Here is a 10,780-nt window from a genome sequence, read left to right as displayed (position 1 = left end):
AGAAGTAGACTTTGATTTTTTTCTTTCCAAAAAGGAACGTCACAATTTTTACCAAAAAATGAAGGTAGTCTCTTCTGCAGGAAAATTTCAAAACATAGATGTTTTTTACTTCGTGTCAAGAATTTAAGTACCTGATAGTGAATTTTGAGAATTCATCTGGATTTTGACCAAAGTTCTTAAAAATCCGGTATAATTTTAAGAATTTCTCGCCATTTTTTAAAAATTGAACAAAAGTATAAGTCTTAGAAAAAAGTTTTCTCAAGGTCATTGACCCTTATGTCAGGGCTCTCAAGATTATCTGCATTCCTATCTGGCCTTTCGAGGTTGTCTGATTCACCCGTATGTCTGAACTCCCAAGGTCTTTGACCTGCATGGCTAGCCTCTTATGGTTGTCTGTCTATATCTGGCTTATTAAGGTCTTCACCCGTCTGTCTAGCCTCTCAAGGCCATTGACCCGTCAGTATGCTTCCCAAGGTCGTCTGTCTCCTTCCAATTTTAATCTCAATTAATTAGTTTTTTATGTTTGCCTATAGCCTGTCTTGTGGAATTTTAGTTTCAAAACGGATGAGAAAAATTTCATGGACAGAGTGTCTACTAAAATCAAAAAAGCGAATTTCTCGTTTTTTTCTTGCTTTTTTCTTGCTTCAAAAAATGAAATTTCTTACCCCTCTCCCCCCCTCCCATCACAACAAAATTTCTCAAAAATTTATTCTTCAAAGCAGAGAAGTGAATTAATTTCTCAAATGAAAAAATATAGTAATAAAAACAAACGTTGAGACAAGTCTACTGAAGTGAATTCAATTCTATGATGATAACAGTAACAAAATAAAAAGTAAACTCGAATGCGGATCGAAGTCATGTTATTTGGGGGAGAGGGTGTATGATGTCATTTTTCCAACAAAAAATTGTTATTTTTCCAACAAAAATCAAAGTTATAACGTGCTGAATACCAGTGACATATACAATTACAGGATCAAACCATGAAAGCGCTTATATTTTTATTTGTGATTGAAGGGAGAGCAAAATCAGAATTTTAGACACGAAAAATCGACATTTTAGATTGTTTTCAGAAAATTCTTCACAATGAATGATCATTTTATTGAACTGAAGGTAAAATTACTGCTCGAGCGAAGTGAGAGCGAAAAATCGAAAATTTGTTGAAAAAATTGACGTGAAAAACGAAAAAACGACCATTTTGTATGCTTTATTTTACGTTTTCATCGGAGCACAATAATATCAACAATTTTGAAAAGTTGGTCGTTCTGTTCAGAAAATGAAAAATTTGCACTTTTCAAAATATGGTTTGGGTATCACCTGGAATTCGAAAATTTCCTATTTAATTTTTGAATTCTTAAAATTTTTGAAAACAGTAATTCTTGAATGGCCTGAGCGAAGCGAGGGCAAAATTTTTGGAAAATTTTTAATTCGAAAAGTAGAACAATATCAATTTTAACAAAATAAAAACTTGAAATTTTGGTGGGATAACTTCAAATTTTCAGAGATTTTTGATGTGAATTCTTGGAAATTTTCTTGCTTTTCGAAGGAATTTCTGTACTATTTTTTGACTGAATTTCTTGCCACCTATGCGAATTTCTCGCCTTTTTCTTGCCAGTAGATACTCTGATGGAGCGAAGTTTGAGTTCCGTTGTTTTTTTTTGAGATCTGCCTTTATTTATCAATGATAAATGTTCTCGTGTGTTGGAAACTGCCTGTTTTTATGTTACTGAATTTTTTTATACAATTCTTTGAATATTTTTGTTTGTTTTCTCAAAAATTTGTGTTTTTTTTAGTGAATCCAAGCACTGAGAAATATTAACGTTGCACTTGAGGCTCATTGAATTTTTTAGTATTTTTTCCAAATTTATACTCTGATTTGGAACCATAAAATCGTGAGGGGATGTGCTTATGCCTGTCTCCTTTTGTTTGCTGTCTTGTTTGGCTACCATATCTCTTCTTTTTAGTTTAAAAATGAATGGAAATTTTAGGGCAATTACGTGCTTCCTGCTTACTATTGGCAAGCACAAAAATCTTGCCTTTTCTTTTTTTTACTCAATAATTTTTTTTCTTGCTTAAGGTAGCAATACGTATTTGATCCGTGTTAAATTTAATGTGAAATTTTAATTATATACGAGTTTGAATTATTTTCAAAAGTTGCTCTACTTGTTGCATTATTTGTATTTTTTTTTATCGTGATGATTTTATTCAACTTGATTTGACTCAGAGTTCGTGTTGTTTTGTAATAATTAATAAATTATACACTTTTCGTTGCTCTGTTTGTCGTTATTTTTAATGACCAAATATCGACGTGTTTGTTGCAACTTGGCACTCGTATCAACCAATCTATCACTTTCAATGGATATTTTGTGGAACCAAACAAAACTCAATAAATGGACCAAGGACCTCGACTAATCAGTGGTAGGCTGCTGATGGTGATCTTCAACTTTATAATAAATGTCACTGTGTTGAATTTCGACTAGTAAGTTGTGTACCATAAGGTATGTTTCGTTTAAAAAATGAAGTTGGTTGAATTACCTTCTTGAAGCGAGACTACCATTAAAAAAAAAACGAAACTGACATTTTCAACCAAAAGAAGTGCTTTTTTCCAAATTTTTGCAAAAAAGAGAGACTTGAACAACTTATTGACAAAAAAGTTGAACTTTTTGGAATTTTTTGAAAAAAAAACGTCATTTTTAGGGGTAAGCTGGGGTCAAGTGGAACGATTTTTTTAAATTCAAGATTGCGAGCGTCGTATTAAAGATAGGGAGTTGGTTGTGGGCTCATTTCAAAGAACCAAGTTTTAGCTTTTATTTGCCACCCAAATTTTGAATTTTGATTGAGAAATTTCCGAGAAATTTCATTTTTAAAAAAGTGAAAATTTCGTTCCACTTGACCTGACGGGCAGGTCAAGTGGAACAGTGGGTCAGGTCAAGTGGTACGTGTTATTTTCCATAAGGAAATGATTGGGAATTTTTTTTTTACAAAAATCAAGTTTATAGTTCATACAAGTTATTTGCATACATAAATGGCAAATGTAATCATTCTGGGTGGGTTTGGGATATCTACCCCGAATAATATACCAAATTTGATAGATACATTTTGATAAGACGAATTTTCCTCTACAATTCTTCGAATTGCCTCCTTGGTCATTTCTTGTGAATGTTTTTCACGATCAGTTGGCTCTTTCTTTGACTCGCGGCATCCTATCATTAATTCAGAACACAATTACCATGTAAAAATACAAGTTCCACTTGACCCCACCAATTTTGTTCCACTTGACCCCAAACACAATTTTTTTTTTCATCATTAATATCTCGATTCTATTTCTTTATTACTCAAAGTTGATTAGTGTATGTGAAAGTAGATTAGTTACTCGTTATTTATTGATATTCAGATTGAAATTTGAACAAAAATTTCTACCTTTTTCAACGGCTTCAAAATGCAGCACTTGATTTTTTCGACTATAAAAATTCACATGTCTGTCATTACATGAACACAAATAACTATACAGTGCTGCCAACTTCGCCGATCATGGATAACATTAGTTAGAGTATATTGAGCTCACAGAAATGCAATTTGAGTTTTTAGTTTTCGATTTATTGTCATCGTTCCACTTGACCTGCGGTCCACTTGACCCCGTTTTACTCTAGGCAATTTAGTTAGGAATAAACGAGAATTTTATACACGTTTTGAAAAGAAGCAAGATCTTCCCAATTTAAGCAAAGAGACAAAATTTTTGGAAATTTTGGCAAAAAACGAGGATTTTGGATGATTTGAAAAAAAGAGTGAAAAGTCTTCAGTCGTTTTGCTGAAAAATGGTAGTTTTTTCAAAAAATATAAAAATATTGCAATATGCTATAAGCAAAAAGCAATAAACCAATTTTGGAAATTATTGGCAAAAAAATACATTTTTTCGTAGTTTCTTATTTCAATTTCGAATAGTAAGACTTTTTTTTTTTTTTTGCATTTTTTAGGAATATAAATTTAACGATACTGTTCGGTGACTTTTAACAGCTTTACGTAAAGTAGAATAGCAAAAAACTTTTCAATTTCTAGAAAGTAGAAATTTTTAGCAAAAATCAAAATCGCTTATCTTTCTTTGCTTTCAACAACTGAAAAATTCTTTCTAGCCATTATGCAAGAGTGTGTCTGTGGGTGGGGGGTGGGGGGGTTTAAAAATCATGCAAATTTTCTTCACGAGTATAGTCTGTTTACCAAAAGAAGGGACCGAGTTGAACAGAAAAGTTTCTGTTTGCGGCCAAATATTTGCGAGTGATCGAGACCATCATTGAGAATTCGAGGTACACTTACAATAAACAGCAAAGGAGTATTCAAATTTTCAATACTGAATTTCATTTTCACGTCCATGTTCCTATTTCATTTCAACCATATACCTCTAATCAATATTTCATTTCATTCCAGATCAGAATTTGTACTTCATTCTACATACTTATTCGATTTACGTAACATGTAATGTGTTTTGTACTTGAAAGTAAGCGCACCCTCAGTTTTCAGTGAAAATTGCGACGCAAATATTTGGCCGAAAATACAAAACTTTCCGTTTAGACTCGGTCCCTTCTTTTGGTGAACAGACTATAGAAATAAATGGCTGCTTGTTACAAATGCACAGTTTGGGATTTTCAAATGTGTTATCTACTCTTATACGACGAAAATAATGAAAATAATGATAAAAAAATGTTATGCTCAAATACCTACATCGTTCGGATTATTTCTCAGAGACTGTGGCCAGATTATAAATAATGACTAATATCCCGACAGAATGTTCAATGTCGTAAAATGGTTCGCAGGTACATAATAATATCAAACCTTTTGTATTGAAACAATTACTAACTCGTTATTGTGGTTCGAAGCGATTATAAATTTGCCTTCGATTTCTATTCGTCTAAAATACTCGAATGTCGTTTAATCTCGAATTTTCTGTTATCAAAGGCTTCACTGTTATGCAAGTGATGAAAAACCAGTTCAGTAATGTCGTTTGCGAAGAGGCCAATTGTACAGTGAGTAAACTGGCAGATAATCAAACATACGCCGATTGTTCTAATCTACAATTAACATCAGTTCGTCGAGGATTAGGAGCTGAAATTACGGTAATCGTAGACCAATCACCGATAAAAATACTCATTACTTGGGTAGTTTTCTCAAATTCGTACACTTTTACAGATAATGAACATATCATCGAATAATTTCGTAACGCTTAAGAATGACGATTTAAGCGAGTATACTCGTCTAGAAGAGCTAATCATGAAAGATTTGAAACCTATAACAGTTTCGCAAGACTTTTTAACGCCGTTAGTGAAACTCGAAGTATTAGACATAAGTGGCAGTACTTTGATAGATGCGCCGAAATTCCCTTCAAGCATAACTATATTAATTGCAGACAGTATAACGGGAATAACTGGTTATGATTTTTCGAATTTAGGCATTTTGTGGGAAATCTCATTAAATAATAATAATCTCGAAAAGCTTCCGAATTTAAATAGAAACGCGCCGTTAGCTATCATTTATCTGAATGAGAACAATATTAAAGAGTTGGACATCGTTGATTTGGGGAGATTTTGTTCATTGACTAACTTGTACTTGGACAAGTTCGCGTCTGGCGAAAAATACGCAAATTCTTGCTGTTTTGTCAGAGTATGGTGTGACGAATATAGAATAGAGTCTGCTTTGAAGTGTGGTAGGTGTCTTAAAGATATATGCACCTAATGTCGACATTTTTTGCACTGGTTCTATGCATGACGGTGTTTTCTTTTCTTATTCGAAATTACCGTTTCTCGTTTACAGAAATAACTTGTGAAAAAGACAAATATCCCGCGAGTAGTGAAGCGATCGAAGCGTACAACGAATGCTATCGTAAAAGAGATGAGTTTATTGACATCTTCGAGTGGCAACATGTTTTTCTGTACATCCTGGTAGTCGTGATTTTCATCGTTATCATCCTCATTATTGGTATCAAGTTTTATTGGAGTGAAGACGACCCTGAAACGCGTAAGTAATCCGTTTTTGGCCGTACTAATTTTTTAAGCTTACAACCGTGGGAAGAAGAGGGGGGTGGATATTCGACTCCAATCTGGAATTCACATCTGTAAATTTCAGTTCAACATTTCTTATCTGTATTTTAGATCCAACGACAACACAAAAAACGGTAACTGAAAAAGAACCGGATCCAGCCGAGGACAAAGATGAGGCTGTTGTGGAAGAAGAGAATGTTGAAGCGTCGCATTAAAAACAAGACAGGATTCAATCAACGATTACCGAAGTTTCGAAATGATCCAACAGCTACGAATGCGCCATTTATTTATCCATTTTGGTGTTGATTCGTCTCGTGAGTTAGATATGTATTTCGTCAATCGGGAGAAACTCCTCTGAATTTCTCTGCTTAACGCGTCTTCAAGATTTTAGCGAAGAAGAAAAAATTGTTATTTTGTTTGCTCGTTGTTTTTAAAAAATATTAATGATACGAGTTCTTTTTTTTTGGTTTGTTTTGTAAAGAAAGATTACTTCGAAATGTACAGTGATATAATTTTAATTCTGAATAATGTTTCCCAATCAATGGATTTATTTTGCACGACGATTGATCTGCTGCAGAATGAGGGTTCGGGGTATCAATTTTGGAGCTGATTGGAAAATGAGCTAGATGGAGCTAAATTGACTAGTTTTGTTTAAGATATGATAAATCAAAATTTTATTCGAGCGCGAAAAATTCTAATGAAATGATCTCAAACAGGCATAAAGATGGTGGGTTTTCATCACTCTCTCGACAAAAAGTAAAAAGTTTAAAAATTTTAAATAAAAAATAAGTATAATAATTTCGTAAATTTTTGGTACGACTATTTTTGAAGCTGAAAATTGCAAGAATTTTAGGCGATTTCTGACAAAAGAGACTGTCAATTTTAGCCAAATGAAAGACTTTTTGACAATTGGGCAACTTTTGGAAAAAAGAGTCTCTTACATTTTTGGCAGAACGGGAGACGTTGACAATTCTAGCAGAAGGCAAAAAAGTAAAACTATCGAAATTTTCAGCTAAAAAGAAATTTTTATTAGCAATTTTTTGGTAAAATTGGTAAAAAATCGAGGGCTTCGAGTAATTTTCGGTAAATAGCAAAACTTTGGCAATTCTGTAAAAAAAGCAAAATTTTTTGAGAAAAAAAATTCTAGCAGTTCTTAAAAACATGAAAAATTTTGACGAGTTTAGGTATAGAAAAAAGCAAGGCTTTTTGGTAATTTCCTGCAGAAAAACGAGACTTCTGCTAATTTTTGGGGAAAAGTGAGGCCTCTTAACGATTTTTTAGCAAAAAAGTGAGGCAATTTGAAATTTTTGTTTAGAAAGTTTTATAAGTACAAAATTCTTTTCGAAGAATGAGACGTTTTTTTAGTGTTTTTAAAAATATTTTTTTGAATTTTAAATGCATTTGATAAAGCCTGGCGTTACAAAATTCTTCAAAAACTTCACAACATTGGTCTAAAATGACATCTGGCTTACTTCATTTGAAACTTCTTAACCAACTGTACCTTTAGAGTTAGACTCAACAACACATACTCTGAATTATTTGAACTGGAAAATGGAGTACCTCAAGGTTCTGTTCTAAGCACAGTTTTATTCATCCTTCTCATTGATGACATTTCTGATGTTATTTCACGACCTATCTCCTTGAGAATCTTTGCAGATGACATAAACATCTCCTTTCGTTCAAATAATATCCAACTTTCAATTCAGATAATTCAAGAAGCCCTTGATCAAATTGAAATGTGGGCAAATTCTAATGGTCTTACTTTCTCAGAGTCAAAAACACATTGTATGCTTTTTACATGAAAAAATAAGATTTCTCCAGAACCCATATTCAATTTTAAAGGTCTCCCACTAGAGTTCAAATCCACCACTAAATTTCTAGGACTAACTTTTGATAAAAAGCTTACCTGAACCCCTCATTTTTTAAAAACCAAATTGAACCTCATGAAACGTCTAAATCTTTTGAAGATAATCAAGAATCCTAAATATAATCCCTCTCGTAAATTATTACTCCACCTATATAAATCTTTAATTCGTAGTAAAATTTGAATATGGAAGTCCATGTTTTATAGATATCTCTAATAAAACTTCTAATATCAAAAAAAAAAATACAAAACTCAGTCCTAAGGATTTGAATAGGAGCTCTATATTCTTCTCCAATTGATAGTATGTACTGTGAAGCAGCAGAATTACCCCCAGACTTCAGAAGAACTTTAATAACATATAAATTCATCACAACAGCTTCAACAAATCACTCTCACCCACTCCAATATTCAATTCACCTACCCAATCCTCAGCTTTTTGAACATTTAGAAGGACCTATCTCTGATTTTATTAGAACATTAACCAATCTTCAAATAGACCCCAAAACTCTCGTTCAAAAATCAATATCCTACCCTCCACGGCTGCTTAAACCTTCCCAAATTGACTACTATTCGAATAATTATTCAAAGAAAAGTCATTCCCCATTAGTAATTAGAAAGAACTATTTGGAACTTCTACATATCAAACTACATATTATGAATTCAACCTCTGTTTCACAGATGGATCAAAAACACCAAATCATCATTCTGGATATGCTTAATACTCTATAAATGGTGAAATTTCAAATTTCAAACTCTCAAACTGTTCATCTATTTACTCTGCTGAACTCACTGCTATTTATCATTGCCTCTGTGATATACTCACCTCTGAACCAAATAACTAACATTTTTTGATCCAGAGTGATTCCTTAAGTTCATTGATTTCTACACAAAACCTATTTTCTGATCACCCTATAGTTCAAAATATTCTTTAAAAACTATTTGAGCTACAAAAATCCCACTTAATTATTCACTAGGTATGTTCCCAGCCACATTGGAATCACTGGAAACGAAGCTGTTGATACTTATGCAAAATCTGCAAATTTCTGGTCCCAACAAACAGCCAACAAGCTCTTTCAACATGAAAAATCAGTTAATCCTTGGAAATTCCGCCATGTTTTATTGATGTTGTGTGATTTTAATTTATTTTTCCAAGTGTTTCCCCAGGGAAAAGTTATTGGATCTGATCAGATTTAATCAAATCTGGACATTGCATGAATGCAATTTGTCCAGGCAAGATCTGATCAGAAGTACTTATATCAACGTTTTGATCGGATTAGATCTGTTCAGAACTGATCGGATTGAATATGGGAGACCTGATTGGATCTGACTCGATCTTAGATTTGAACTCCCTCTTTCTCTTCACTATCTGAAGAGAAATTTCGGATGTGAGGGGAAAATGGAAATGCGAATCGAAATTAGCTCATTTGAACATCGGAACATTCTGATAATCGTTTTGAAATTCTTCCTAAGTTTGAATTTAAACCCCTTATTCTCTCTCCCCCCCCCCCGTTAAATGGCGTATTTTCTTTATTCAAAAACTACGAGAGGTAAAAAGTTGCTCGTTTTGTTTAGAATTTTTCTAGTATTTGAATGATCACCGTGATCATTTTATCAGGGAGGACCATATAAAAAAATATAGGTCCATTGGTAGAAAAATTTCTTCAAAATTTCAATATTGTACTATTTTTCTTGAAAATGTCAAAAAGTTTTCCTTTCCAGTGTTATTTTTTACAATGTTTCTTGAAAAAAAATCGGACTTTTCAGTGGCGTTACGCTGATTTCTTTGTCTTGAATCTTGATTAGCTAAAAAATTACAAATTTTAAACAATTCGAAAGATAAGTACTTAGAATTTTTTTTGAGTTTTTCCAAATGATTTTTTGCATTTAATTTTTTCTCTAAGAAACATTGATAACCGTATTACATGAGCAGAAAACCTCTTCGAGATTTTTAAAACATGGTAAAAATCATAAACTTTTAATCATGTTTTTTTATTTATTTATTTTTATCAATTTTTTATGGCTATCCCTGAGTTTCCATCACGATGATCATCCACGTAGAAAAATTCTAGACAAAATACATTATTAGATTTCGAGTAACGCAAGTTTGAAATTATGACAAGAAAGATCGAGAAAATATTTTTTCTCGTGAACGAAACTTTGTTTCTTCCATCCAAAAGGTAGGCAAACATACCAACTAATGAGCAGTATGAGTTACCTACTGACCAGATGGAAGGAGGTTGTTTAAACTCTTTGATTAATAATTAAAAAATTATAATTAGACCAAATGTATTTCGACTCTGGAGTGTTATCTTCGAGCCATTAATTACGATTACGTATTTAAATTAGGCAGTTGGTCTAGAATTAGATACGTAATAACAGATTCGCGTTTCTCTCGAAAACCTGTTACGCGTATTTATCCATCTCAGTACGTCATAATCGCCTGAAGACGACATACTCGTACTATACGTATAAAAATTGAATCACGTAATATTTTTCAATCAAAAAGTTCAAATTTTTCTAATCAGTCTTCTTTATTTTTTACTAGAATATTTAAAAATACTACAATTTTTCGACATTTGAGTGAAATAATAAATCATGGTTTTTGAAACATACTACAGTATTAGTTATCTAAATCATCATTTTAATGATTCATATTGTACATCCCACTGATTTTACACTTGGACTTGAAACTCTCTTGCTATTTCCGCGGCGAACTCGTAACCCTTCATGGCCCACCGATCTGCATTATATAGCCGCCTTGTTTGTGTTGCATATTGGAAATTTTTAACACGAAATTTTTGATCTGTTTTTTCAACACTGATAATGGGATCAAGAGGTCTCGAAGCGTAAAAATATGTTAATTTCATGCGGAAGTTCGCCGCGATATTTA

At 32.7% G+C, this 10,780-nt stretch overlaps 1 protein-coding gene across 1 annotated transcript; it reads left to right on the top strand.

Annotated features, from left to right (window-relative positions):
- The first annotated feature begins 4,627 nt into the window (after nt 1-4,627).
- LOC135844221 (uncharacterized) lies at nt 4,628-6,521 on the top strand. The gene is made up of 5 exons (XM_065362369.1): nt 4,628-4,805; nt 4,948-5,105; nt 5,179-5,692; nt 5,800-6,003; nt 6,138-6,521. Exons 1-5 carry the CDS (start codon nt 4,778-4,780, stop codon nt 6,239-6,241), a joined length of 1,008 nt encoding a protein of 335 aa, XP_065218441.1. The 5' UTR covers nt 4,628-4,777; the 3' UTR covers nt 6,242-6,521.
- Nucleotides 6,522-10,780: the final 4,259 nt, after the last annotated feature.

The sequence above is a fragment of the Planococcus citri genome, chromosome 4 (assembly GCF_950023065.1).
Source record: "Planococcus citri chromosome 4, ihPlaCitr1.1, whole genome shotgun sequence".
Lineage (NCBI taxonomy): Eukaryota > Metazoa > Arthropoda > Insecta > Hemiptera > Pseudococcidae > Planococcus > Planococcus citri.
Note: the sequence above shows the minus strand (reverse complement) of the source record. Positions and strands in the feature narration are given on the sequence as shown.